The following is a 26,019-nucleotide window of genomic DNA, read 5'->3' as shown; positions in this document are numbered from 1 at the left end:
TTTCAATTGATTTGCATTTTTAAGATGATCCCAAAAATAATAAGCGGGTCTACTGTCCCAAATCGATCCGGCAAGTGTATTGATCAACATCGAATCAAAAGCAAAATATCCTTGATTCGAAAGACCTAAGGGCATTATAATATGGTAGGCATAAGAGAAGACACTTAGGAAGGAATTCTTTAACGGTACTATACGTGTACGCTTTTTATTATTTATTATTATTATATTTTATTATTATTAATAAAGATTTATTGGTTATTACGCCTGTTACTTTTTTGTTCCGGGCCACATTTTATGATGCAAAAAGTATTATATAATGGTCGGATTTCTTTCGGAGGGGCTATTTTGTTTTGTTTTTTCTGGTTACTCGTTGTCGACTTCTTCGGCAACTATGTCGCCGGTGAGGTAATAGATGGCCAAATGCATGGCCGGGGACGAAACGAAATATTTATTTATAAAACAAAGTTTTTTACTTTGCACCATATAAACAATAATCATTTAACTGTTATACGGATAGCTGCTCAATAAACGTCGGAATTTATTACAACAATAGGAAGTATTTTGAAGCAAGATTTGTAAAATTTAAATGATAAAACGTTAAAGTAAATCAGTGCAAGTAAAGTAAGACAAGTTGAAATATCATCTGGATATGTGTAAATAATCAAGATGAAGTGAAATTTAGCTATTTAAATTTAAGTGTTCATTTCAGCCATCAAATGGCTTTTAATTTTTTTAAATTGGTTCAAAAATTTTGGAGAAAACGTCAACAAAAAGTCGAAAATAGGCTTACATACACACTCGCACAATATGTATCTCAAATGATTTAAATGACTTGAAACAAAAAAATAGCAAGTCGAATTTTCTTACGAAAGCATATTATTTTCTCTTGTGCGAAACCTGATGAAAATTTTGAAATAAATTGTAATAAAGCAGTTTAAATGCTTGAAATTATACTAGAAGTATTGAAATATTGTGTAGTTACACAAAATTTTAGTAAAACTACAAATGGTCATTAAATTGCAATGAAAGGATATTTCCCTTACCCTTTGCCATCACTGGCCCGAAATAGTATCCCAGTGTTACTCAGATCAATTTAACATAATTGGTCGTAAAAATTATAATTATATTGCATATAATTTGTGACAAAAAGAGGAATAATTACTTTATGTCGTTATTAAACAACACGACATAAGCGCATATAAGTCACATATAAAATTTATTTTGTTTTTTCTCAAAAAGAACCGTACGATTTCCTCGAAAATGTGGCGCAACGTTTAGTAGCCTCGATCAATGACTCAAATTTTGTAATTGAAGATCAAAAAATTTCAAAAATAAAATTTAACTATAACGAAAAAATATATGCATTTGTATTTGTACATTTATCGTGGCAATCCGCTCAAGAAGTATTATTTTCATACGAACGTACTATATCTATCACGCGTTATACTATCCCAAATATTTTTAAGTTAAAATTATAATAGCAAATAAAATATGAATATCATATATAAACTATTAATAAATAAATCCAAATAACATGAAATAAAGACTATATAACAAAAAATTACTCACATGCGACGTCGACTCAGCTACATTCCACCAACATATATCTTTTCGGAGTGTCGACCAGCAAATGTTTTTCCAAATTTCATAATTCCAACCTAGTTACATAATGAAATGTGTTACCAAATGAAACTAATTTAAAATCTATTTGAAATTCAGTAACATGACAGCATTCGATAGTTGGCGCGAATTTAGAAAATAATATAAATCAATTATTACAATGTATTTTAATACTATTTTTCGAAACCGTCTATCGTTACTCTCATTGAATATTAATTTCACATTATAAAATCTGTTCAAAAACTTTAATTACCCATTAAAAAATGTCGAAGTGTGTATAAAATTCGTTTTCCCAAGTTTCATTGATTAAAAAACTGCAAAGTGTTCATCAAATTATTTTTTCTAAAGTTTCATATCAAAGCTTTTGCCATTATATAAATTTTATGATGTAATTGAAATTTTGAGATATTTGTTTATAATTGTATGTTCAATCCATGAATCTGTAATTATGTAATAGCTGCATATTAGACAATAAAATTTAATAATGATATACAAAAACTATAAAAATAGTACTTTACTCAGTTAGTCAATTCAAATATCCTGAATGTGGTTTCCATAATTTGCATAAAATATATTTTATAAACTATTTGTAATATAAATAATTTCATATAAAAATGTATATACAAATTATTTTAATATCATTGTATAATATTAGGTTTCTAATTATGTAGTAATTTCTGTTCCAATAGAAGGTTCTTTATCTTTAGGCATAATAATAGGATTTGGAGCATCTGTACTTGGTGCACTTCCCTTTGTAATCGTGGAAGGCGCATGCACTAAAACTTGATCTATTAAACCCATTGCCTTCGCTTCATCCGGAGATAAAAATGTATCACGTTCCATTTTGCTATGCAAAAGCTCAGTATCTTGGCCAGTATGCTTTGCATATATTAATGTCAATTGTTTCTTTAATTTTATTATCTCTTCAGCATGGATTTGAATATCTGTAGCTTGGCCCTTAATAAATTAATTATATATTTTTAGGGCGAAATAAAATATGTGGATTTATTTATAGCGTCTAAACTTACAGTAGCACCACCAGATGGCTGGTGTATCATGATTCGAGAATGCGGAAGAGCATGTCTCATACCTGGTGCACCAGCGGCTAACAGAAGAGAACCCATTGAACAGGCTTGTCCTACACACCTGAATAGAGGTGAAACATTTTGTATTTCATTATTAAATTCTATTGTTTAGAATGCAGCCCTTGCATAATTACTAATTCATGGATTTTATCGAGAAAGCTTTTATATGAAACTTGTTTTAGGAAGTTTTAAAAAAACAAAATATTGTTAGTAATAAAGCTTACCAAGTAGCAATTGGCGGCTTAACATATTGCATTGTATCATATATCCCTAAACCAGCAGTCACTGATCCTCCAGGTGAGTTAATATACATGTGAATAGGTTTTGTACTGCTTTCTGACTGAAAGACCAAACTTTATTTTCCCCTGTTTTCAAGACTTATAGAACATGCTTAATTAATTATAGACCTGAAGGAAAAGTAATTGCGCTACTACTAAAGAACTCATATCGTCATGAACTGGCCCCATTACACAAATTATTCTTTCTTTTAGAAGTCTAGAAAATATATCATAAGCTCGCTCTCCTCGGCCTGTTTGCTCTACCACAATGGGCACCATGTTAAAATTTCTAGTGCATAGTTTTTGTAAGTTGTTCTGGAATTAAAATAATAATTATTAAATTACATGTAGTAAGAGATATATGCAATAGTAATAGATATATTCCTTTACTTACGGTTTTGTTTAAAGAGCGTATTATTCTATTAAACATTTTTGAATGGGTTTCACATAAACTCAAAATAAAATAAATAAAATTGCACTAACACTTTTGACAAAGTATGAATGTAACAAATGGCAGGTTGTCGATACTTTTGTTTTTAAATTGACAGCAGCCAAATCCGAATATTGTTTTTATGTTGGTGTCACTGTCTTTTTGCGAATGCACGCTGACAACCTAACAATTTTAGTGAGGTTATCAAATATTTGAATTTTATACTGTCAAATTTAGTTCTACAACTATATACAAATTTAAAGAGATAAAAAAAAAATTAATATTACATTTTATAGCAAAATATATCCTAGCAAATTAGCAAACTTGATTATAATCTAATTTTTTAAATACAAAATTATTTACTTCTACACTTTGCACTGCTGCTACTAGAATATGAAACACAAAATTGAACATTATATACACTGAACATTAATAAAATCATCCATTATCTTTTATTAAAATGGATATTGATTCTTTAGTTCCTTTAAACACTATAGACTGTAAACAGGGTGCTATTCGTGCAGTTCGATACAACAGTAACATCATTAAAATAATTCTCAATCAAAAACTCTCAAGTAAAAATATGTTTTTTTCTAGTTGATGGTACATATTGCATAACATGTGGAGCTGATAAAAAATTAAAACTTTGGAATGTTCATAAGTCATTGTTACTTAAAACTTATGGAGGTCACGCTAATGAAGTTCTTGATGCTGCTGGATCATGTGATAGTTCACAGATCCTATCCGGCAGCTCTGATAAATCAGTTATTTTATGGGATGTTGCATCTGGCCTTCCAACACGAAGGCTAAGAGGACATGCAAGTAGTGTATCTTGTGTAAAGTATGAACAAATATATACATTCATTCCCACAAATTTAAATCATAATATTAAATTGTTGCTCTTTAAGGTTCAATGAAGAATCTACATTAGCCATATCAGGTTCTCATGATAATACCGTTATGTGTTGGGATTTAAAGTCTCGACGTCAACAACCAGTTCAGGTTTGTATTACTTGTTAGAGTTATAACAGAGAGTACTAAATTTTGCTGATAATTTCAATAATACAGGTTTTAAAAGAAGCCAAGGATTCAATATCCAGCTTGGTGGTTTCTGATCATGAGATAATTAGTGCATCCTTAGATGGTAGAATTAGAAAATATGATCTCAGAGCCGGTGAATTAATAACAGATTGCATAGGAAGTACGTGGTTTTGTTTTTGCAATGGTGTTATTTATACTCAAGCCTTTTCTTTTCAGAATCTATAACACATATTGAAATCACAAGAGACGATCAATGCTACCTTGCTGCATGTGCTGATAGCACTTTAAGACTTATGGATAAAAGTAGTGGGGAATTACTATCAGAGTAACTATATAAATAAATTATGAAAAAAAGACTGATTAAAAATTATCACATATATTTTTTATCTACATAGGTATGTTGGTCACAACACACAGGATTTTGCTGTAGAGTGTGCAATTATGTATTCAGATAACTTTATAATTAGTGGTACAACAGAGGGGTCCATCATAATATGGGATCTCTTGAGCAGTAAGGAGATTAAGAAACTCCATCGAGAAGAAAGTTCAATTAAATCTGTCATTCCTACTTTGGTTTCACATCCTAAAAAGAATGAAATCCTAAGTGCTTGTAGAGGTGAAGTTACCCTTTGGGGAATTCTCGACACAACAATTGTAGAAGTAGGTTAAATACAAATAGTTAATTTGTAAATTTGTATTTTGCTAATCTTATATTATTTTGTCGTATGTTATTAACAATTGGCAGGTTGAGGAATCACAGGCATTAATATAAATCTTCATAATTAAGAGCATCATGAGCTATATCAAAAAGGTAATAATATTTGCCGGAGCGTTTTGCAATATCAAATGCAGTCTCATTTGATGAATTCAAGATATTTGGCTTGATTCCTTCAGTTAGAAGTAATATTGTTAGCACTTCTCTACAATCTGAGGAACTAGAGGCAACATGGAGTGGTGTCTGACCTAAAAATAAAATTTCATCAACTTAACAAGTTTGTTTCTTATTTACAAATTTATATAATATAAACAATATTTTACCTCCATTGCTTTGTGCATTTACATTGGCACCATATTGCAATAATAAACCAGCAACTGAAGCATTATTCCATTTACAAGCAGAGTGTAAAGGGGTCCATTTCATTTCTGTTTCTGCATTAGGATCAGCTCCAGCTTGTAGTAATGCATGAGCCACATCAAAATTATGACTGTACGCTGCTCTATAGTAGAATATTATTAGTTCTAAATTTTTGTATCGTAGATGGTCAACAAAAACAAGAGAAAATTTGCATAAAATTCAAAATAAAAAATATAAGAATATACTAATGAAATAATCTTGCCTATGAAGTGGTGTATAATTATCCTTATCACGAGTATTGATTAAATGTGGATGCTTCTTTAAAAGATCTTCAACTACTTCAAGTTCACCACTCTCAGCTGCCCATAGCATTTCTTTTTCTGGTGTTTCTGATAACAAAAATACATAATATTAAGTAAATACTTTTAGAAAACTTTCATGAAATCTATTAGCCCTACAGTACCATGTGGATTTCTTTCAACTTCTATATTTTCATCCTGATCATCCCAACCACTTATCAGCATATCGTTCCTTGCTTTAGGCCTAAATTTTTCTATTTCTTCCCATGTTGGAGTTTCACGGAAGATAGTTCCATCATCTTCATCATCTGTGCTTGTATTCGACATTGTTTATAGACTGAAACAAAAATTATTTCAAAATATTGATAATGACTTTTACAGTTCAGTTAAAGACAATAACAAAATATACGTACTGCCTGTGCATACTTTAGAAAATGGCAATCTGAGTTTTTAGCGGCAAGGTCGATGGCGAGATTTATATTTAAATCTATATTTATTTTTATATTTTAAATATATAACAATTTGACTGCTATACAGATTGTCCTTCGCAAATCAAATCAGTGAAGGTATTTAAGTTTTGACTCACAAGTTACACCAAAATATTTGGTGACTGCAGTAGATTTTTATGTATTTGAAACAAATCTTTTGTACATTAAACAATAATAATTGTTAGTGAGATCGAGATATTGTGTTCGAAATTTGCGCTCTAATATAATTCGCATTTGAGAGTCTGACAAAGTTTTGGAGGCGTATTTGAAAATCGCAAAAACAAATTCATTACATTTCAATCGTTGGACCTTAATCTTCTATTTTTATATTATTAGTTTTTCCATCCATTCTTATATAATTTGCACTTGATCAATTTAATTTCATTGCCAGCAAATAATTTAAAATTAAGGCAATTTTCAGTAATTCACATAACTAAATTGTTATTTGATAACATCAGATTCAAGGCGTGATATTACGTAAAGAAATAATTAACTTAATTAATACTGTAATCAAAATTTTAATATAACAGTTGTTTTTATAGAATCATTCACGAAATCGTACAATAATTATTATTTTGATTACAATAATTCACTTGGACAATTTATGCATTAGATATGCAATCACGTCACAGATTTAATAAGAAACGGGAAACTTATTTTTTCTTTTCTTAATTTTTTATTTTTTTATTTGATGTGCTTTAATAAAAATTCAAAGTTTAAAATTTTTCGTTCCTCAATTCTAACAGAATTACCCAAACCGAAAAAACAGATCATAGTTTTAGTCTATCACCCATTAATTAAATGGTCCAAAGAAATAAATTAACCTTTTTTATATTTAATGACGTAGTACATTATTCATATAATGTTCGCGAATTAAATCCACGAAATAAAAAACGTGTACACAAATGTACAATTGTTTTGAAGATGACCACGTGCTTTTATAGAAAAGATTGATGATCATCAGAGCACCTATACTAAAATTTTCCATTCCTGGTCTTAAGAAAAAAAACTCAATTATTTGAAGAGTACAAAGTATTTGAACCTACGTCATTATATAAATTTTTTAGCACTAATAAATCGCTCACAAACAAAGATATTGTTATTAAAATTACGTATTAAGATTCATTGCTTGGAAATTACAACTATTGCCATTTTTAGTCAGTTCATTTACCCTGGTAAAGGACTCTCATTTTTATTTTTATTCACACCTATAACTTTATTGAGTAAATAATTTATGGTAAATTATTAGCAAAAGTTAAAAATTAATACTAATTTGTAGTAGAAGAATAATAGTTATAATATTTTTATGTTTAGTATTGAGCACTCGATATGCAAATTCTCTACTTTTTTACAGTAAGATTTAAAAATAGCACACGTTTTGATATTTGTTACTGTTTTTTAAAAATATACTTCAATACTACTAATGAAGTGAAGAGCGAATTTGGAAAAAAACTTTATAATTTGCATATTGAGAAAAAAGTGGAGTTTTCTTTTTGTTGTCTTAGCAGAAGTCTAGATTTATCATTATAACCAGAATCATCTGGTTTTAATAGATTATTATTTTCCTGTAGTAGCAAATTAAAAATATAAATAAATGTTATTTTAGCGGACTTCATTATAACTAGAATCTAGCTTTTTGAATAAATCATTATAGTGTGATTTATTTTCTAGGTAAATAGATACTTTTAAAAGTGCTTTTATATGGACTCATTCTCGATACTACACGAGAAAAGATTAATGGCCAATTAAAAAAATTGTTATAACAGACTTAAATAATTAATGCATAACGTAAAAAATAAAATCATTATTATTAAGTCATGCGAAAATATACTTCTGTTTATAAAATATAATAATCTGATTTCATTTCATTTGAACTAAGATTTCTGATCAATTTTTTGTTTGGTTTTAAGTTGTTATCTATTAGTCATACGACTGCAATGCAAAAGTTAATATAAAATTAATCACATTTAAATTTCAAATTAATTTTGCTGACGTTTGCTTTAATAAATTTCATTATATTAATAACAACAATTTCAAATGACTCATAAGTGATATTTTAGTTAGCTACATTAGAGCATTTAAATAAATGAAAATTTTAATTAAATTTGGTTTCATTTAAATGAAATATTCATATTCATTTAAATGAAAATTGATTAAACAATTTTAAAAAATATTTATGCTTTGGTTTCTGTTTAATTTTTTGTTTGCTTGACTATATTAAGGCTATAATAAGATTAATTAAAAAATAAACTTGATATATTGAATTTTCACTAATCATTGCTTTTATTGAAAAATATGATTCCTGAATACTGTGCCTGGTTACTTGTATCTTTATGTATAAAACGCAATTACTATCAAGGAAAAAAGACAGTGGTGGATGGATCATCAAAGAATCGCCAAGAAATGATTTGGTCTCACAAGATTTTGATAACGAAAAATGTGATTTCTATCCTTTTGGGAAACTGTGGTCATACTGCGATCAATTACATAAACTCTTACTAGTACAGTTTGAAATTAAATTAATACGCACACAATAAATCCATACCCAAGATGAGGCGGTGACCTTGCCTCGTCGAGATTTTCAAGGGTAACCTGCCCATGGTGCTGATTGGGAGTCTATAAAGCCAGTCGAACCGATAAGGATCGAGTCAGTGCAAAAGCAACCAGGAAGCAGATCGTATTGCTAATTGAGATTACGATTTGCCGTGAAACTATTCATAATAATTATTTATTTACAATGGGACAAATGACGGCGATGGTTGTGCTTTTGGCGGCGACCGCCCTCTGCCGAGCGAAAGCTCTCGTCGACCCCGAAGCACCCTTACGTGAGTAGAGATAATAGACACAGATTTGTATATATTTTTTAAACTTATATATTATTAACTTTTATTAAGCACAAAACATGCTATAATTTGTCACACGTAGAGAAAAATATTTTCAAAACCAACCAAAATACGTTTAACAAAAATTTAATATCAATTAATCATCAACCCCAAAGCACCCCTACGTGAATAATATAGACACGTTCTTGTACTTATAGTTTTTAAGCTCTAATCTTATAAATTTATTTGATGTATAAGCTAGTGCATATTGCCCATTTTTTAATGCCTAACTATTTTCTAACCAATCATAAATACAATATAAATTGTATTTTAAGGCAGCTTATAGAGTTTTATTAATTTGAACTTTATAATTTCATATTTGGCACACAGCGTTTTATAATTTATAAGAAATAGTGCATTCATCAAGCATGGAAATAATAACTACAACATATATATTTTTAATTCATTATAAACGGTTTGTTAAAAATAAATAAATATTTAAATAAAATTAACAATTGATCTTAACAAAAATTTAGTTTTTTAATAATGAGGAAATTAGCTAAAATTTAAAACTTTAACTATTTATAATATTAAAATTAATTCGAACTGTGTTATCAATTTGTTAATTCAATTTATATTAATAATTTAGTTAAATAAAATTTGAGTCTTTCAATTTCTACGAGTTTTAATTGAACGAACTTTTTTCTTATATACATTCCTAATATTTTATGAATTATTTCATGACCAATTTTTAGTTTTACACTATTTGTTTATAAAAATATTATGATTTATATATAAACTTGGGTCCATGATTTATTGCAGAAACTAATAACGAATACACAATTTTTAATCAATGATGAACAAATAAAGATTTTTTAAGAAAAACATGTAATTATATAATTTTAAATATTGTACCTATGGTTGTATAATTTATATATAAAATAGAGCCAGAAATCAACTACAAATACAAATTTTGTTAATAAATCATAAATCAGAAATCATTGGCTTTTTATCATATATCACAACTAACTCAAAATAGATCTTAATTGTCTTTAATATTGGAGAAACTATTATCTAAAAATAAGTTATTTATCAAATTGTATTGTGAATCTAAACCATAATCGAATTAAAAAAATCATACAAAATTTTATAAAAATTGATTCAATCGTTTAGTAATTTAAGAAGTAATATTTTATTGAAATCAAAAAGTATACACACAGGTAATAAATTAATTAAATACTACTTTTAAAGGTATTTTGCTAAAAAAAATTCTACAATTTAACAACTCCTGAACAATTTATATTGCCTCTGTATTACCTTTTAAAGCATTTTAATAATCTACATTATTTATTATATACAAACACATTTAATCTTCATATATATTACTTTGCTAGATTTTCATTTTTAAAAATTTATATGATAATTCAGATGTAAGGATTTGGATTACTAATACAATTATAATAATAATACATTATAACAAAATTCTACGTCAAAGAATAAAAAAAGGTTTCGCAATTGTAAGCAACTAGTTCATCAATCGTAAGTCTAATTTAATTTTTTTATCCTGTTTTTGTTCTGAAACATTCCATCGATCAATAAATAAATAATCGATAGCAAAAACGATCATTAAACATTACGCATGAATTGTTATATATTATAAATTATAAATTATACAAGTACTTATGTACGTATGCAATAACAATTTATAAACAATATTCCTACTTGGCAGGTATTTTTAGATGAATATATTCATGGCGGGAATTTTACTTATAAACAACAGTTAGATAATGGAAGTTTTTAACAATAATTATTTACTTGAACAATTTATGATTAGTTTGAATTTAATTTATAAGAAAAATGCAGTAAACAAAATAAATCAGTAGATGAAATATTAGGAAAACATGGGCAAAAATGAAGTAATTTCGATGCTAGGCTAGAGATGAGACTTCTTACTCTGGAATGAAATTTTACAAAAATTATTCTTATATATTTGAAACCAATCAAATCTTTGAATTAAAAAAAATATTGTAAAATCAAATAATACTTGAACTAATCATAAAAGTTATCTAGCTGGTTGTCTGACAATTAAACAATTTAAAAACAAAATTTAAATTTAATAATTTTAAATATTTATAGTGCAATGTTTAAAACTGTAGCCTTCACATAAATTATCGTATGGTTTTTTAGATAATTAAGATAGTATGCTAAAAACATTTCTACAAAATAATAATTTTATGATATGCATGATAACAGTTTATGCAAAACTGTTTTTGCGATAAAAATTCTACGACGATAATGGTGTTTTTTTAATAAAAACATACACAAGTGGATAATATACATTTTTGAAAATATTTTAAATTTTTTTTTTATATTTTTATATTATATCAGAAAAACAAAGAGATATGCTTTGTAAAAATATTTGCAATATTTATTAAATTAATTATTAAAAAGTGAGTTTTTTGGAGAAACAAATAATTACTAATTTAATTGGATTTGATTTAATTGAAATTTTGGTAAAATAATTATTATGAGTTCAATTTTACAATTTATAAATAATTACGTACAAAATTGAATTTATTAATATCTATATAGTCAATTGAAGTCACTTATATAGTCAATGTATATAAGAAAATAGTGTAACTAAAATATATGATACCGAATCAATTCCTTTTACAAATTTTAATATACAAATTGTTGATCCTATTATTTTTTTTTCTAAACTTTCACTTTTAAATTGATCCTAAAGTCAATAAGTTCATAAAACCTTCTGAGACACAATCATATAAAGCCTTGTCTATTATATTATCAATCCATGACACAAATGGAAATCGTTATAAGTTCAAAAACAGAATAGAACGTCAGCAATAAAATTTATTTATTCGCTATTTATATTCCAGCAATAACTTGATGCATGTACAATTCTTCTTAGTCACTTTAATGTTATAAATAGTACTATTAATTATAAACGTGTTATATAAAAACGCGACCGGAATTTTATCCTTGACATTGCCTTGATCATTATTTCCTGGCGATGAAAGAAGCATTTTGACGATGATAAATAAAAATAATGTATGTAATAAAAAAAACATGTAAGTTCTAGTGCAATATAAAAATTTGCTGCTGTAAAAAATGTAGGTTCATGTAATTTTTTTTTGTTGCAATGCAAAAAAAATAACAATTCTAAGTCGTATTAGTGAAGAAGGAACTCCAAATGTAAAATTAAACATGTAACAATAATATTAATTCCATCCATTTTTTTATATTTTTAATTGTTCATTACAATGTGAGTCTTTCAATACATTCATACTAAATTTGGGTAAATAAAATTCGCCTCTTTTTTCATTCCATTAAAGATTAGTCTTAACGACTATTTATTTATAATAATATTATGATATGCAAATATAGTCTATGTTGATATTTGCTGTCTGGATTTTGTGACTAACTAAATCAAGATTTGTTTTCACTGAAATAGAGAGTCTTGTATTTACTTATACATGGAATACATTATGGAAATTTATTGTAAACACAAACTATATATTTGTAAATTATTTATATAATATTTTTATTTGTCTTTTCTATTTTTTAAATATCTTTAATATAATTGCATAAATTTTGGCACAGCAATGTTTATAGATAAGATTAATATCATAAATATATACTAAAGTTTTATATTTACCCAATATTTCTTACTTTAAAAAAAATATTTTTAAAATTACCCAGCAAATATATTAATAATTTAATTATCTTTTATAGCGGATTTCTTCAAGATTTGCAAAAGAAACGACCCCAATTTGAACGAATGCATAAAGGAATCAATGAAAAGTATCTTGCCAGCTATCAAAGACGGTTACAAACCCCTGGAGATACCCCCAATAGACCCTCTGTCGACCCCCAAATTCCACGTCAACCACAACATCGGCAACATCAAGGGCAATGTACAGGGAAAAGACAACAAAGTCTTCGGGAGCAGCAATTGCGAAATCAAAGAAGTCAGGTAATAAGAGGAAGGTGGAAATTGGAAAATTTGGTAAAAAGGATAGAGATTTCTTGCTTAGGTATCAAAATCTTCTCTAGACTAATTAGAAACAGATTTATAATTTTTTTTGTTGATATATGCGATATCAATATAGAACTGCAATGTTAAAAATATAAATTGAAAATGGTGTAACTTTTCATGCAATTACAAAATTCATTTCTCTTGTTGATACTATACTATCTTTTACTAAAAATCTAACCTCCAAAAAAATTTCATAGAATATCTTATTGGAATTATTATTTTATTTTCTAGAGCAACTGTGACCGATGACAGTTTAGAAATGGAAATTGACCTGATGTTCGACAATTTGATTTTCGAAGGAAATTATAAATTTGATGGAGGCGTCAACCTGTTCCAAATACACACGAAAGGATTCTTCAACATCAGCATGGGTAAAAGAAAAATAAATTCTTTATAACAATGATACTATTTTTTTGCCATAGTGGCAAAACATATAAAATCATCATCTTGTGGATCAAATACCAAATACCATAAATTTTTCTTACCATCTCTATTAAGTTTATTATCCAATTTGCTTCCCATGATACATCTAATTATATACAATTACTATTAAACTCGCCACGTTATAACAATATCATTATAATAAATTAAATTATTTATGTTGCCTTTATTACGTGATTAGTCTTAAAGGTCGATTATAGTGACACGAGACTTGTCAGTTATTTATAACTCTATTTTTATAATAATGTTTTCAATTTTGACTGGAAAACAATTCTGACAAGATCTTGACAGTAATGTGATAATAAGAAAAGTAGTGGAAATAGTTTAAGTTTATTTCCAGACATAGTTGTTTTTAGTGTAAATAATTTTAATTCGTACAGAAGATAATTTATTTTTTTTTTAGAGGGTGTAAGTACAACTTGGGCCGTAAAAGGTGAACTTGAAGAACGTGATGGTGAAAAGTATATGGTTATTAAGGAAGCCGATATGTCGCCAGTTCCTTCAAATGTTAATATTTATGCCACAAATATTTTCCCTGATAAAGCAGTCAGTAAGTATAACTAGAGAACTTGCTTATTTCTGATAATACTTTCAAAATTTTCATTTATTTCTAAAAGAAAGTCAATAGTGTGAAAATGGTGAATCTACATACTGGAGTCAAAAAAATTCGAGTTAATTATTTATTTATATTAATTTTAGAATTTTCCTATTAATTTGAAGTTCATGTAAGAGATTTATTTAAATTTGTTTTGATTTATTCAATTTTTTGGGATAAATGCAATAGGGATGTCGAACTTACTGTTCGAACTGATTGTTTTGATTTATTCAATTTTTTGGGATAAATGCAATAGGGATGTCGAACTTACTGATAAGTCCACCCAGTAACTATAGAGCATTTCAAAATTTTAATCTATTTCTTCAGGATAAAACTTGAAGAACCTACATACTAAAGTAAAAATTATTAAATAAATTAAAAATACCAGCATTAGTTTCAATATTTAACAACTAGAATTAAGGCAACCCAAGGTTCAAATCCTAGAACTAGCTTTGTCCCTAAATATAGTTTCTGGTTCTGATTGCAGTTCAACAAAAAAAATATTAAAAAATTGTTCTTCGCTGTACATATAAATAACAGTAAATTAGATAAATGTTATGATTGTATAATAATACATATGCGAAAGTGAAAATGAAAACCGATTGTTAGTTCTAACATAAATGCCGGTATCTAATGCGGAACCCGAATTTACCAAGCAAAACATCATATCATGACGTTCTTTCATTGTTTTTACTGTTTTTAACTTGAATAAAAAAAATGTTTAAGAGAAACTTGAAATCACTAAATAATTAATATGGTGTAATTGAATTAGTGTATTGTTTCAACTTTAAAGTAATGTAATATAGGCAAAACGTTGGCAGAACAATCAAAAACTACATCTGATTTGCTTCAAGCATGTCAAGCACTTGTGAATTTTGTAATTGGTTTTTCTCTAAACAAAATATCAAATATTAAAAAATTTAATAATAAAAATATTATAAGTTATTAAATTATATTTAGAAAAAAAACACTGATTTTTATTAATCGTAAACGCTTTAAAATCGTTAGATGCAGAAACCAAACATTTTTATATATGCAGTAGAATCATTTAAATTAGTTATCATTAATAAAATCCCTGCATTTCCAAACAAACTATCAATCGTTCTAAATTCAACTATTAAGTTTAATTATTTTACTACAATTATATTTCTTTTCCAGATGACGCTTTTCTAGTGACCATGAATCAAAACTGGCGCTCCCTATACAAAGAGGCGCTTCCAATATTGAGCACCCTCTGGGGACCCCCAATCAAAACAGGAATGAACTACGTTTTTGAAAAAATACCCTTCCGACGTCTGTTCCCAGAATCCTAAATAAAAACTGATAGTGCAAACTGAATGCTTAGAAACAAATATGTGATTGTAATGATAGTTATTAGAACATGATATAATATGTTAGAATAGTGGTTAATATATTATGAATATATAAATTTTTACAGATATTAATATAAGTATATGTTGATGTTAACAACTTAATATAAATTTTGTATTTATATTTATTTTGTTATATACGTGTAAAAATCATTGAGTATGGTAATAGATAATTTTTTGGTTAAATCAACTTCAAAATATTGTAAATAACAAAACTATTTGAAATTTACCTCAATGCTTACTTCATAGTATTTAAGATCCAAAGAAAAATCCTTTATCAATTATATCTCGATAAAATTATTATATAAATATATAAAAACTATTATACTTAATCACAAACTATATACTTATTATCTTATCTTAATTTACTTTATAACTTATTCAATTTTAAAATTAATGTTCAAGTATTAAATTGAAATAAATACTTTGGTTTATAAATGTCTTCAAAATTTACCAATTTAATTTTATGAATTTATTATTGTAATATATAATATTAACTATATTTAAAATGTACGTATACTACGATAAAAATAAAAACTTAAAAATTGATAATATATTCTCTATTTTATTTATCATAAACTGAATAAAATATGTTATAAAAAGCAAAAATAAAAAAAATATTTATTTTGCGTTAATTACGGGTACATTAAAGACAATGGAATAAAATTAATAATCAAGAGCATTTTAATTTAGAGAAAATTATTTTTCATTCGTTACTATGATTCACCGCATTTTTTTAACCCTTTATGGGTTTCCCAGGAATCTAACCCATTCCGCACCGCAACCTGAGATAACCCATTGGCGCAGGTTAAATGCCCAGCTTAGGGACTTGCCCCTAAGTAATAACTGGTCTAATTAGTTTTTACACACAGTTGCAACTAATACATTAGTTATGTATACAAATAGTTTATGATAGAAATTAATTGTTTTTTTCAGTATTTATTTATGTTCCGCTTTATCAATTTTTATTATAAATTAAATATTTATGATTAGACAAAAATGATATTTATGTATACACACATATATAAAAATTTGTGTGTGCATGTGTGTGACATCCTCTTTAATTTAATTAGTTCCTTATACACCACTTTTAATTTTATGAACAACTATGCATAAAATTTGAATAATCTTCATATCAAAAAAAATAATTCTGATATTTTATTAAATTTTTAGCAAACAAGTTTAATTATACACTGATGCGTACCATTGAAATTAAAACGTTAGTCTAGTATTAATTAATTTGTGCAAAGGTAAACAATTGCTTGAAAGATCGGGCCACTATGCAATAGAAATAGATATGTATATAAATTTGTACATATTTTTACAGCATCAATAGATGTAGAGATAAAGCTTGTACTTTGTCCTTGTTATATGATGATGTATAAATATTTTAATGGTAAATGCAGAAATGATTTGATATAAATAGTTAAATATTTGTAAAAATAAGTAGTACAGAAGATATTATAGCAAACAAGAGTTTATTACAAAAATATAATAGACCATAACCCTGCTTTTGGCCGCCATGGCCGTCTCCCAAGAGTGATATATCGAATCAGAACAGGTTGTGGTTGAGCAATTTTCGCATAAACGAGGGCCCCTTCTACTTCTTCCACCTGTTAGTGTTTATATAAAGTCTGACACACTCACGCAGGTAAACATTATTAAGATCTGATAATTCAAAGTGTAAATAATAAACAAGATCTTGGGCTTAGGACACACCTGGCGTAGAACTTAAAGGTAAAATTTAATGTAATTAATCTCTCTGATCAGAATTTAACTTAGAGAATTAAAATATTATTATATCTTATCATATAACGTTTGATATATTTTTTATTAAAATTTTATCATATTGATTTATCATTAACATTATTTTTATTTCCGTATTCTGGTTTACTCATACTTCTCTTTGTCTAGTTCCAAATAATAGTTTCAAAATAATTTCCAAAATTAAATCATATGTAGATAATATATTAGTTTCAGATAAATTTTATGTTTTAATTAATTTTAACATTTGGAAAGCGATTCAAATGCGAAAAATCTACCTGTACCTAGTTACAATAATTTTTAACCAAACAATTCATTTTTATCAGAATTTAAAGAATTTAATTTTGGTAACAGCTGTAACATTTCTAAATTCAACTAACTTTCAATTTTGAATTAAAGCCATCTTTATAATCATAGTTTATAACTTTTAAAATAATTTTAATAGCCATATTTCTACAAGAGTAATAATTTTATTAGCCAATAGTTTCATTGAAGTCAAATCTGAAGCATATAATTTAGTGCAATTTAATCTTTTTCATTTAAGATTTTATATCTGTTTTGGAATTATACGAGTATATAATTTTTGAGAAGCCGGAATCAAATTTCAAATTTTAACTTATAAGTTAACGTTATTAGTTAAATATATATAACTTTATAATTTCAAGTCGCTACCACATTATTTTATAAGAATCACAATCATTTATAAAAATAATCATGAATTGATATTAATAAACTAATAATTTCAATAACTTTAAAAAATTAAGTTAAAAATTTTATTTTTATTTGATGTTTGGCTTTTGAAAATTCTCTTTGTTTTATATTATTTATGTTGAAATTTAAATTAGAAAAAAATAGGATTCATAATACTTTTGGAAGCAAAAAACAAGAAATATTTTATAGATTTTTTTTTCAAATATTTCAAAATATAATCTTATGTGTCTCTACAATTTGAAACTAGAACAAGATATAATGTGACTAAATTATGAAAAAATAGGATGGCTAATTATAATTAAAAAGACATATAAGTGACATATAAGACTACCAATTTATAGTTGTCCAACAATTTACCTGATCAACAATTGTCCAATACAACCTGCCTATCAAATCACCTATCTATAAATTTACCTATCAAGCTGTTTATCAGTTCACCATTTTACCTGCCTACCAATTTACCTGTCAACCTGTTTATATGTCTACATATTCGACTATCTACCAGTTTTCCTGTCAACCATTTTACATATCCTCCAATTGACCTGTCCACAAGTTTCTACCAATTTACCTGTATACCTGTTCATCTGTCTACTTAAGATTTTTAAACTAAAAGTTTAATATATAAATATAATGTAGTTCGTATTTATTGGTTTGAGTTTACAGAAATGGCTTCAAGGATATTTTAACATTAGTAATTCCAATCGCAGTAGAATTTAGAAATATGGATAAATTAGAAAATGCATTTCCGCAATCGATTGCAGGTGCAGCTAATTGCACATGTACAAATCGATTCGATTAAGAATTATTACATAATTCTTTGATATAAGATAACCGCGGTAAAAATAATTTACAGGTCTTACAGTAATGGATTAATATATTTTTTCATTAACTGCGGATATTGAATTTAAATATATTTCTCGGTTTGTCAATGTCATCTTAAATTGAAGAAAGATGACGTAGAATTTTGTAAGGACATCGAGAAACATCTTTAAAATACTAAAAAAATCTTCATCGTTTTTGCGGCCTTTTTACAGACCAAATTTAAATTTTGTACATGATGTATAGATGAAAAATGATTTCTAAACATTTGAATGGTAAAATGATAAAAACAGGCCCTTGTGGTTCTCCAGAAACAAAATGTATTATTAATATTTCGGCATTGTTGACTACAAGAGTTGTTTGCAAAAAGTTCATTTATATATAAATAATAAAAAAAATATGAATTAACTATAATTTAAAAAACATCATTATAAAACTTGATATATTATATATTTATATATTTATATATAATTTCAGAGATCTTGCATATATCATATTAATATGTGCGTATTTAAATAAACCAAGGACTAACAGCTAAACTAATTAACTAGTTTTTCATGAAGATCATTAAAACAAGTTTTTCAATAGCTTTTAGAAAATGAGTTATATTTTATGATAATTTATATATAAATCGACAAAGCGCGTCATTTATAAAAGACCTTCGATTAAAGACGTTTTTGAATTTTTAAATTTATTATCGTTTTATTCTCGCGACGAATATATATAAAACTAGTTTTATCTTATTTATTTATTTAAAAAAATCAATGATCAAAAACACATGAAACAGCTTCATATTTTATAACAAACTTTGTACAAAAAAATTTTTGCAGTGTTATGATAAGTTGAATTACTATATTTTTTAACAAATGAGCATTTTATTTTATAATTTTCATATTTTTACCATCGTCGACAATTATAAGATTGCATAATCTAAAACCGCCATCCAGTTCGTCTAGTATTTAGAAAGTTTTCTGGATATGCAGGTTGCAAATATCGAGAACAAAAACAAATAAAATATGAATTATCTAATTTTAATACCGAAACATTGTTAAAAAACACTTGGTTACTTATGCAATATAAATAATGACAATAATTATATTGTTTTGTCGGAAAATAATGTAAAAGTTTCCCAACAAAGTCTTCTTGCGTGATCCAAGTATAGTCCTAAAATAATTGTGCATTGACGCAATTTAGATAATTTTAGTAATTTGAAATTAAAGTTGTAGTAATATTTATAAAACTTTCAATTTCTAATATTTTCATAATATATAATCTATATAGGACAAAGCCCGACATCATACTTACGCTAATTTTTTCTATCGGATTGAATTTAAAAAATTAAGAAATTACAAACAAATAATTTTAAATGGCCACAATATAAGTTTGCTTTTATATACATAACTATTATATTTTGGTTCTATTAATAAATTATATTATCTTTTATTTTTTTCAGATACAAAATGAATCGTCTAGCAATTTTTTTCACTGCGGTTTTGGCTCTTGGATTGGCAGAAGAAATCGAAGTAATTGAAATTGAATTACGTAAGTAAAAAAATTACATATGAAATGTAATATGATTCTAAATTAAATTTAGTGAAAGTGGGAATCCAGTAAAAAGAAATTTATGACCCGAGCACATGGAACTTTTATGGAAAAATAAAATTATTACTTAATAAACATAACTGCAGATTAAAAAAACAATCTGTATATATTTATAAAACTTGCTATTAGAATAAAAATCATTATTTTATAAATATTTTGTTCATTAAGTACGTCTATATTTTCTAATAGCTTTAATATATCTATATTATTTAACAAAATTATTTTAAAAAATTTTGCAGTTAAAAAAAATCTTGTAAAATATATTTAATAAAATATGCTTTTTGAATTAGATAACTTTAATCTCAGAATTTTTGCTCTTATTATAGAGTCTATAAGTATGCCTATATTTTTATGCCACTTATATTAATTAAGATTGCAATTGAATTTTCAAAGAAATTTTGCAGTTAAAACTTTGATGTTACAAAATAGAATTATCAGAACGAACTGTAATTCTGTATATGATCTATACATATTTTTTTAAATGCATTCAACAAGCAATTTATCTTTGAAAAATATATAGAGAACCTATACAAAATTACTGTGGGTTCTGATAATTCAATTTTTTATTACACAAATAATATATAATTTACCGATTAATATAAATATATAATAAGATCAACAAACTTCAGTTGGAAAGTTTGCCATTTTCTATCGGAAATGTTTAATTTTCTATACATGAGTAATATGTATATCCGCTCATAAAGTTCGTTGCAGAATATAAATTTCATTTATATATACATATATATGTATGCATGTATATATTATACCTACATATTTATGATTATACAAAAACATTAGCAACCTAACGATTTACTTTTACTTTCGTGTTTATAATGAATGCGTAAATTAAACGGTTAGTGAGCAAAAGTGTACATGATTTTATTAAGAGGTATGGTGTTGCATTATGAGAACAAATTATGTAAAATTGTGAGATTAAAATAAAGATTTGATATTACAAATCATTTTCATACTTTCATAAAAAACTGGTGCATACAATCAACTAAAGGTAATAATAAGAACAAAGTTTGGCTCTTTATTATTCATAAACTCTACTAAATTAATAGAGTACTGAAAAACGAGACGAGAGTTGAAAGCTTTGTCTAAACATGGCATTTTATAAATTAAACATATTTTTAAATTAGAAGAACAGTGTTAATCATCAAATAATTCTTATCAATTAATTTTCCTAATAATTCAATTATTTTTTATTAATTTTCTTCTTACCTCTGCAGCAAGTTATCTGACCACCTGCCCCCGCAATTCGGCCGAGCTGGACACCTGCCTGAAGCAGTCGATTGCGGCCGCGGTGCCTCAACTCCGATCAGGACACGAACTCCTGGGACTGAGGCCAATTGACCCTATGGAAATCTCTGAATTCAAAACCGGAGTTGACGCCGGACTTATGCGCAGCAAATTGGTAGCAAAGGACTTCAAAGTTCACGGATTGAGCAATATGGTCGTCAAGGATGTCAAGTGAGTAAAGGACTCTGTAATAAAAAAAAAATGGTAATAAATAAGCAGTTTATGTGGAAGGCATTCATGCAGAATTACATGTAAGATTAGATGTTTTTGTTTATAAAATAATTTGTTGTTTTTACTGAAAATTATTCTCAGGTGTAACTTTATGGTTTTAGAAATAAGATCAATCTAATGTCTGTACCATCAGCAAATTTTTGGTAATGCTTCAAATATTTAAATCGAATACCTATCCATTGGTTGGACGTCGAAGTATGATGGTATATAAGATAAATTTTATGGATATTTGTTCAATCTCATTATTTTACTCTAGATCTGAAGTGTCCGACAATTCTCTGCTCATAAACGCCGAAGTGTACTTCCCAAAAGTTGTCAGCGAAGGATCCTACAAGGGGACAGCAGCTTGGAGATTACCAAATCAGAGCCGTGGAATTTTCAACGTCACCATGTGTAAGTAGATATTTAAAATGCAAAATATTAATACTCTTAAATATTAAAATTGTGAGAGATTGTGTTAAGTTTATTAAATATGTTTTGTTTTGTCTTCAGATGATGTGACAGTCACTTGGAAAATCGAAGGAGCAACCGAAGAACGCGATGGAGAGAATTACATGCGCATCAAACATTTCCGTGTCAGCCAAAAGTTGGAGACATGAAAATCTATGCAAGTGGACTTATACCTGATGAAGGACTCAGTAAGTACACAGTAGTTAATCATATCAAATATATGAAATAAATAGATAATGAATTGGTAAAAGCTGCAAATAAATAAAAGAAAGTCAGTATGACTTCTATGGTCACTACAATAGAAGTATATTATTTAAAGCAAATCAATAGTCTCAGAATTAAATTAGTGCGTTTAACGCAGACTAGAGTTATTGAAATTACAAAAACCAACTGGATTCATATCCGAATCCAAAAATAGGTCATCAACCATTTTGGATCAAAAGAATAAAACGACTTTTATCATTAGCACTTAGTTTCAACATGAACTAAATATATTTCATGGAGGAAACCAAGGTAATTTCACTCAACGTATCATCATATCAGCTCAAAGAAATTCATTGTTCAAATCGCTTTCTGACAAATACTGTATTGGATTCTATAAAAGTAATTGAAGGTAGTCAGTCACTTGCAACTGGCAACAACTTTTTTTAATCTTCAAAAAATCTTATGTTTAAGACTATGATGTGTCTTATTATTATTAATTTTCAGATAACGCAGCCGTTGCCTTCATGAACCAATACTGGCAACCTGCCTTCCAGGCACTTTTACCATATGCGAAGAACACGGAGACCAAATCATGACAAACTTTGTAAACGAAATGTTCTTGAGAATCCCATTCAACAAATTAATGCCAGTTGAATAAAGTCCAAATTTAAAATGTATATAGTGAACCTATAGTGAATAAGCAAAATTATTTTGATATTTTTTGGTGATTCCAACCAACCAAATTCTATGTAGTTTGTGGCGTTTAGTTTTATAAGTTGCACCAAACGATTTGATTCAATTTTAGAATCCTTATGATGAGAAAAATTATTTTTCAAATGTTACAAAACTGGTATTGAATTAAAAAAAAAAAACAGGACAGTTTAGAAGTACTGAATTTATGTACAAAAAGTTACTAAAATACGCCTGAGCGAATACTTGGAAAGATTAGCGAAGATTTTTTTATTATTTACTTGTAACTTCTTCCTGTGTAATTTGTTGATGATAAAATATTCATTTATTAAAGTTATATTTTTTTTATTAATTTATATTAAATTTTCTTATCATCAATATTTTAATTTTAATCATTTGATAATATATCAAATGTATATATTATTTCTATTTTTTTATAATTCATACATGTTTAAAATTACAATTTCATTTAGTTTTTTTTTATTTCAATATATAAAACAACAAAGTTACAACATTTCATTTTGCAGGAAGAAGTACATTTCGAGTTTTTAAATTTTATCTTATTTTTTATATAACATTCTTAATAAATAAAAAAAGGTTTAATATCTAATCATACAAATGAGTCAAAAATTATATAGCATATATGTAAATGTAATTAGATATAAATTATGCACAATTAAGTATGTTCTTAAGTTACCATGTTATATTTTATTTTGTAAAATGTGAGTTATTTTTTTGTTAACAAACAAATATTTTGTGATGTACTCATGTTCTGTATTGCTTTTAAGTATGCAAAATATAAGATATAAGATCACAAACATTCTTGTGTTTTTTATTTATCTTAACTAATTATTGTCATATTTTAATATGAATGCACAATTATAAGTTGACGAAGGAATAAGGGATCCCAACAAAATCTGTTTTTTATCATCATGAAATATATTATTCAAATATGTCGATCATGTTATTAAAAATAATTAAAAAATTAAATATGAAATAATTTTATTTAAATACATCAATAATGTCTATTCTGACTGAACTATTCAAATTCAAGATTCAATTCGAAAAAATTGGTTTCGTGGTTTTTTTGTTTGTTTGCGTTTGTTTTTCCAAATAGTTTTTTTCTAGAAGTTTTTTTAGAAGTCTATTTTTTAAACATAGTTTAGTCTTGCTTCTATCTATATACCTATGGCCATATGAATAAATATTATATTGTATATCAAATCATTTGGGGTAGAACATGTCCCAAGGAGGAACCTTTGAACTATTCCTACGACGTAGTAAGTTTCAAGAAATTATTAATTCGTTTACAAATTATATTTATTTTTATGTGTATGTATTTTGCAAATGTGTATCAGGTTCATTTAATCCTTCATTAAGAAGATTAGTATTTTTCGCAATTCATTTATTTGAAATAATCGACCTCTTCGATTCGAATCGAATCAACGAACTTGACGCCCATGTCCTCTCAGAAGCAATACTGGAATTATAATCCATTAGAATAATATTAACATAATTTACAAAGGCTTAAACTTCAACGAACAAACATATCATTCTTTGTCATGGACTGATAGTTCAATTATGAACAAGATGAACTCTTAAAATATTATTATGTAACTTTACACATTACAGATTTTTTTTATTCACCATGTAATTTACAATACATACTGCACTGCACCTTAATGCAAGCAAATATAAAAATGATATATAATAATTAAATGACAAGTAGAAGTTACTAGTTACTTCACTTTAAATGAAAATACAATAGGTAAGAGTAAAGAGTAAAGTAAGACCTCTAGAAGGTATGTTTTTTAAGTATACCCGGAAAGTAGAAAAAATAATAAGTAAATAATGGTGACAACATACAGTACTGTCTCATTTTAATCTCAAAACAACAGATTTTGAAAAAACAAGAAAATACCAAAATATTCAAGTTTTTTATATATCTATTTTTTATCGTATAAAAAATTCTTTAATGTTTATGACCCTCAAAACATTAATGTTTCCATGTTTTTTGAAGAAAATATTTCACGTTGTTTGCATTAACTTTATTACAACTCGCGAATTCCGTAAAAAACGCATCAAAATGTAAAATGCTTTAATGGCTTTAATAAATTCTCAAAGATTACGAAGATTTATGTGTACTCTCCATATGTAAAGATTTCTGAAAAATGTTATCCAAACTTGGGAAAATATGCAGACAAGCTTGATAATAATTACAAAAACTGATTCTTGTAAGTTTTTCCCTAATTTCGGCCCTGGTGCACCTATAACATTTTTGCGATTTATCTCTCATAGTGCTAATACAGTTACAAGTATTTAAGTGAGTCACAAAACTAATTATCATTTAAAATGTATATGAAAATCGATGACCAGCGAAATAAAAACATTTTAAAAAAATATTCGCGATGGAATATAGAAGTGCTCTTAAAACCGGTAAATATCGAGATCTCAGAGACAAATTAACGATATTGGCTAAGTAGATTCGGTAATGTCGTTTTTAGATTAATTTCAAGTATTTTCGCAAAAACACCGTTAAATAAACTGTTGGAGATTTATTTGGAAAATGAATAAACAGACCAATATGATAAAGACCACTTTTATATTTGGATTTATTATTTTTGTTGATTAAAGTGTAGTTCATA

General features: G+C 26.7%; 5 protein-coding genes across 6 annotated transcripts in view; 3 read left to right on the top strand and 2 right to left on the bottom strand.

Moving 5' to 3' along the window:
* Positions 1-2,174: 2,174 nt before the first annotated feature.
* On the bottom strand, positions 2,175-3,518 carry LOC113368283 (ATP-dependent Clp protease proteolytic subunit-like). Its single transcript, XM_026609829.1, has 5 exons — positions 3,378-3,518; positions 3,113-3,298; positions 2,930-3,045; positions 2,649-2,766; positions 2,175-2,577 (listed from the first exon to the last, which is right to left on the bottom strand). Exons 1-5 carry the CDS (start codon positions 3,411-3,413, stop codon positions 2,284-2,286), a joined length of 750 nt encoding a protein of 249 aa, XP_026465614.1. The 5' UTR covers positions 3,414-3,518; the 3' UTR covers positions 2,175-2,283.
* A 271-nt stretch (positions 3,519-3,789) lies between these two features.
* Positions 3,790-5,307, top strand: LOC113368276 (WD repeat domain-containing protein 83-like). The gene is made up of 7 exons (XM_026609823.1): positions 3,790-3,949; positions 4,011-4,254; positions 4,322-4,415; positions 4,482-4,614; positions 4,671-4,779; positions 4,850-5,114; positions 5,200-5,307. Exons 1-7 carry the CDS (start codon positions 3,874-3,876, stop codon positions 5,224-5,226), a joined length of 948 nt encoding a protein of 315 aa, XP_026465608.1. The 5' UTR covers positions 3,790-3,873; the 3' UTR covers positions 5,227-5,307.
* LOC113368285 (ankyrin repeat domain-containing protein 49-like) overlaps positions 5,174-26,019 on the bottom strand; it is a 60,223-nt gene continuing 39,377 nt past the window's right edge. The window contains exons 1-5 of one of the 2 annotated variants that reach the window (XM_026609831.1): positions 21,722-21,855; positions 5,993-6,165; positions 5,792-5,918; positions 5,493-5,671; positions 5,174-5,417 (exon numbers count right to left, since the gene is read on the bottom strand). In XM_026609831.1, the coding sequence (XP_026465616.1) occupies positions 5,218-5,417; positions 5,493-5,671; positions 5,792-5,918; positions 5,993-6,155 (669 nt within the window). In that variant the 5' untranslated portion in view covers positions 6,156-6,165; positions 21,722-21,855 and the 3' untranslated portion in view covers positions 5,174-5,217. Of the gene's footprint in view, positions 5,418-5,492; positions 5,672-5,791; positions 5,919-5,992; positions 6,166-21,721; positions 21,856-26,019 lie in introns of those variants that run through there. The other variant, XM_026609832.1, reaches the window with a different exon arrangement.
* Positions 8,978-15,544, top strand: LOC113366013 (protein takeout-like). Its single transcript, XM_026607560.1, has 5 exons — positions 8,978-9,141; positions 12,892-13,132; positions 13,427-13,566; positions 14,040-14,186; positions 15,390-15,544. Exons 1-5 carry the CDS (start codon positions 9,054-9,056, stop codon positions 15,542-15,544), a joined length of 771 nt encoding a protein of 256 aa, XP_026463345.1. The 5' UTR covers positions 8,978-9,053.
* The window catches only part of LOC113366012, a 32,588-nt gene continuing 26,923 nt past the window's right edge, over positions 20,355-26,019 (top strand). Inside the window, exons 1-2 of the mRNA XM_026607559.1 lie at positions 20,355-20,437; positions 21,730-21,970. Of these exons, the coding sequence (XP_026463344.1) occupies positions 20,356-20,437; positions 21,730-21,970 (323 nt within the window). The 5' untranslated portion in view covers position 20,355. The remainder of the gene's footprint in view (positions 20,438-21,729; positions 21,971-26,019) is intronic.

The sequence above is a fragment of the Ctenocephalides felis genome, unplaced genomic scaffold (genome assembly GCF_003426905.1).
Source record: "Ctenocephalides felis isolate EL2017-DRISC unplaced genomic scaffold, ASM342690v1 CF-g0.4_SCAFFOLD_01170, whole genome shotgun sequence".
NCBI classification, from domain to species: Eukaryota; Metazoa; Arthropoda; class Insecta; order Siphonaptera; family Pulicidae; genus Ctenocephalides; species Ctenocephalides felis.
This window is presented reverse-complemented; position numbering and strand designations above follow the sequence as displayed.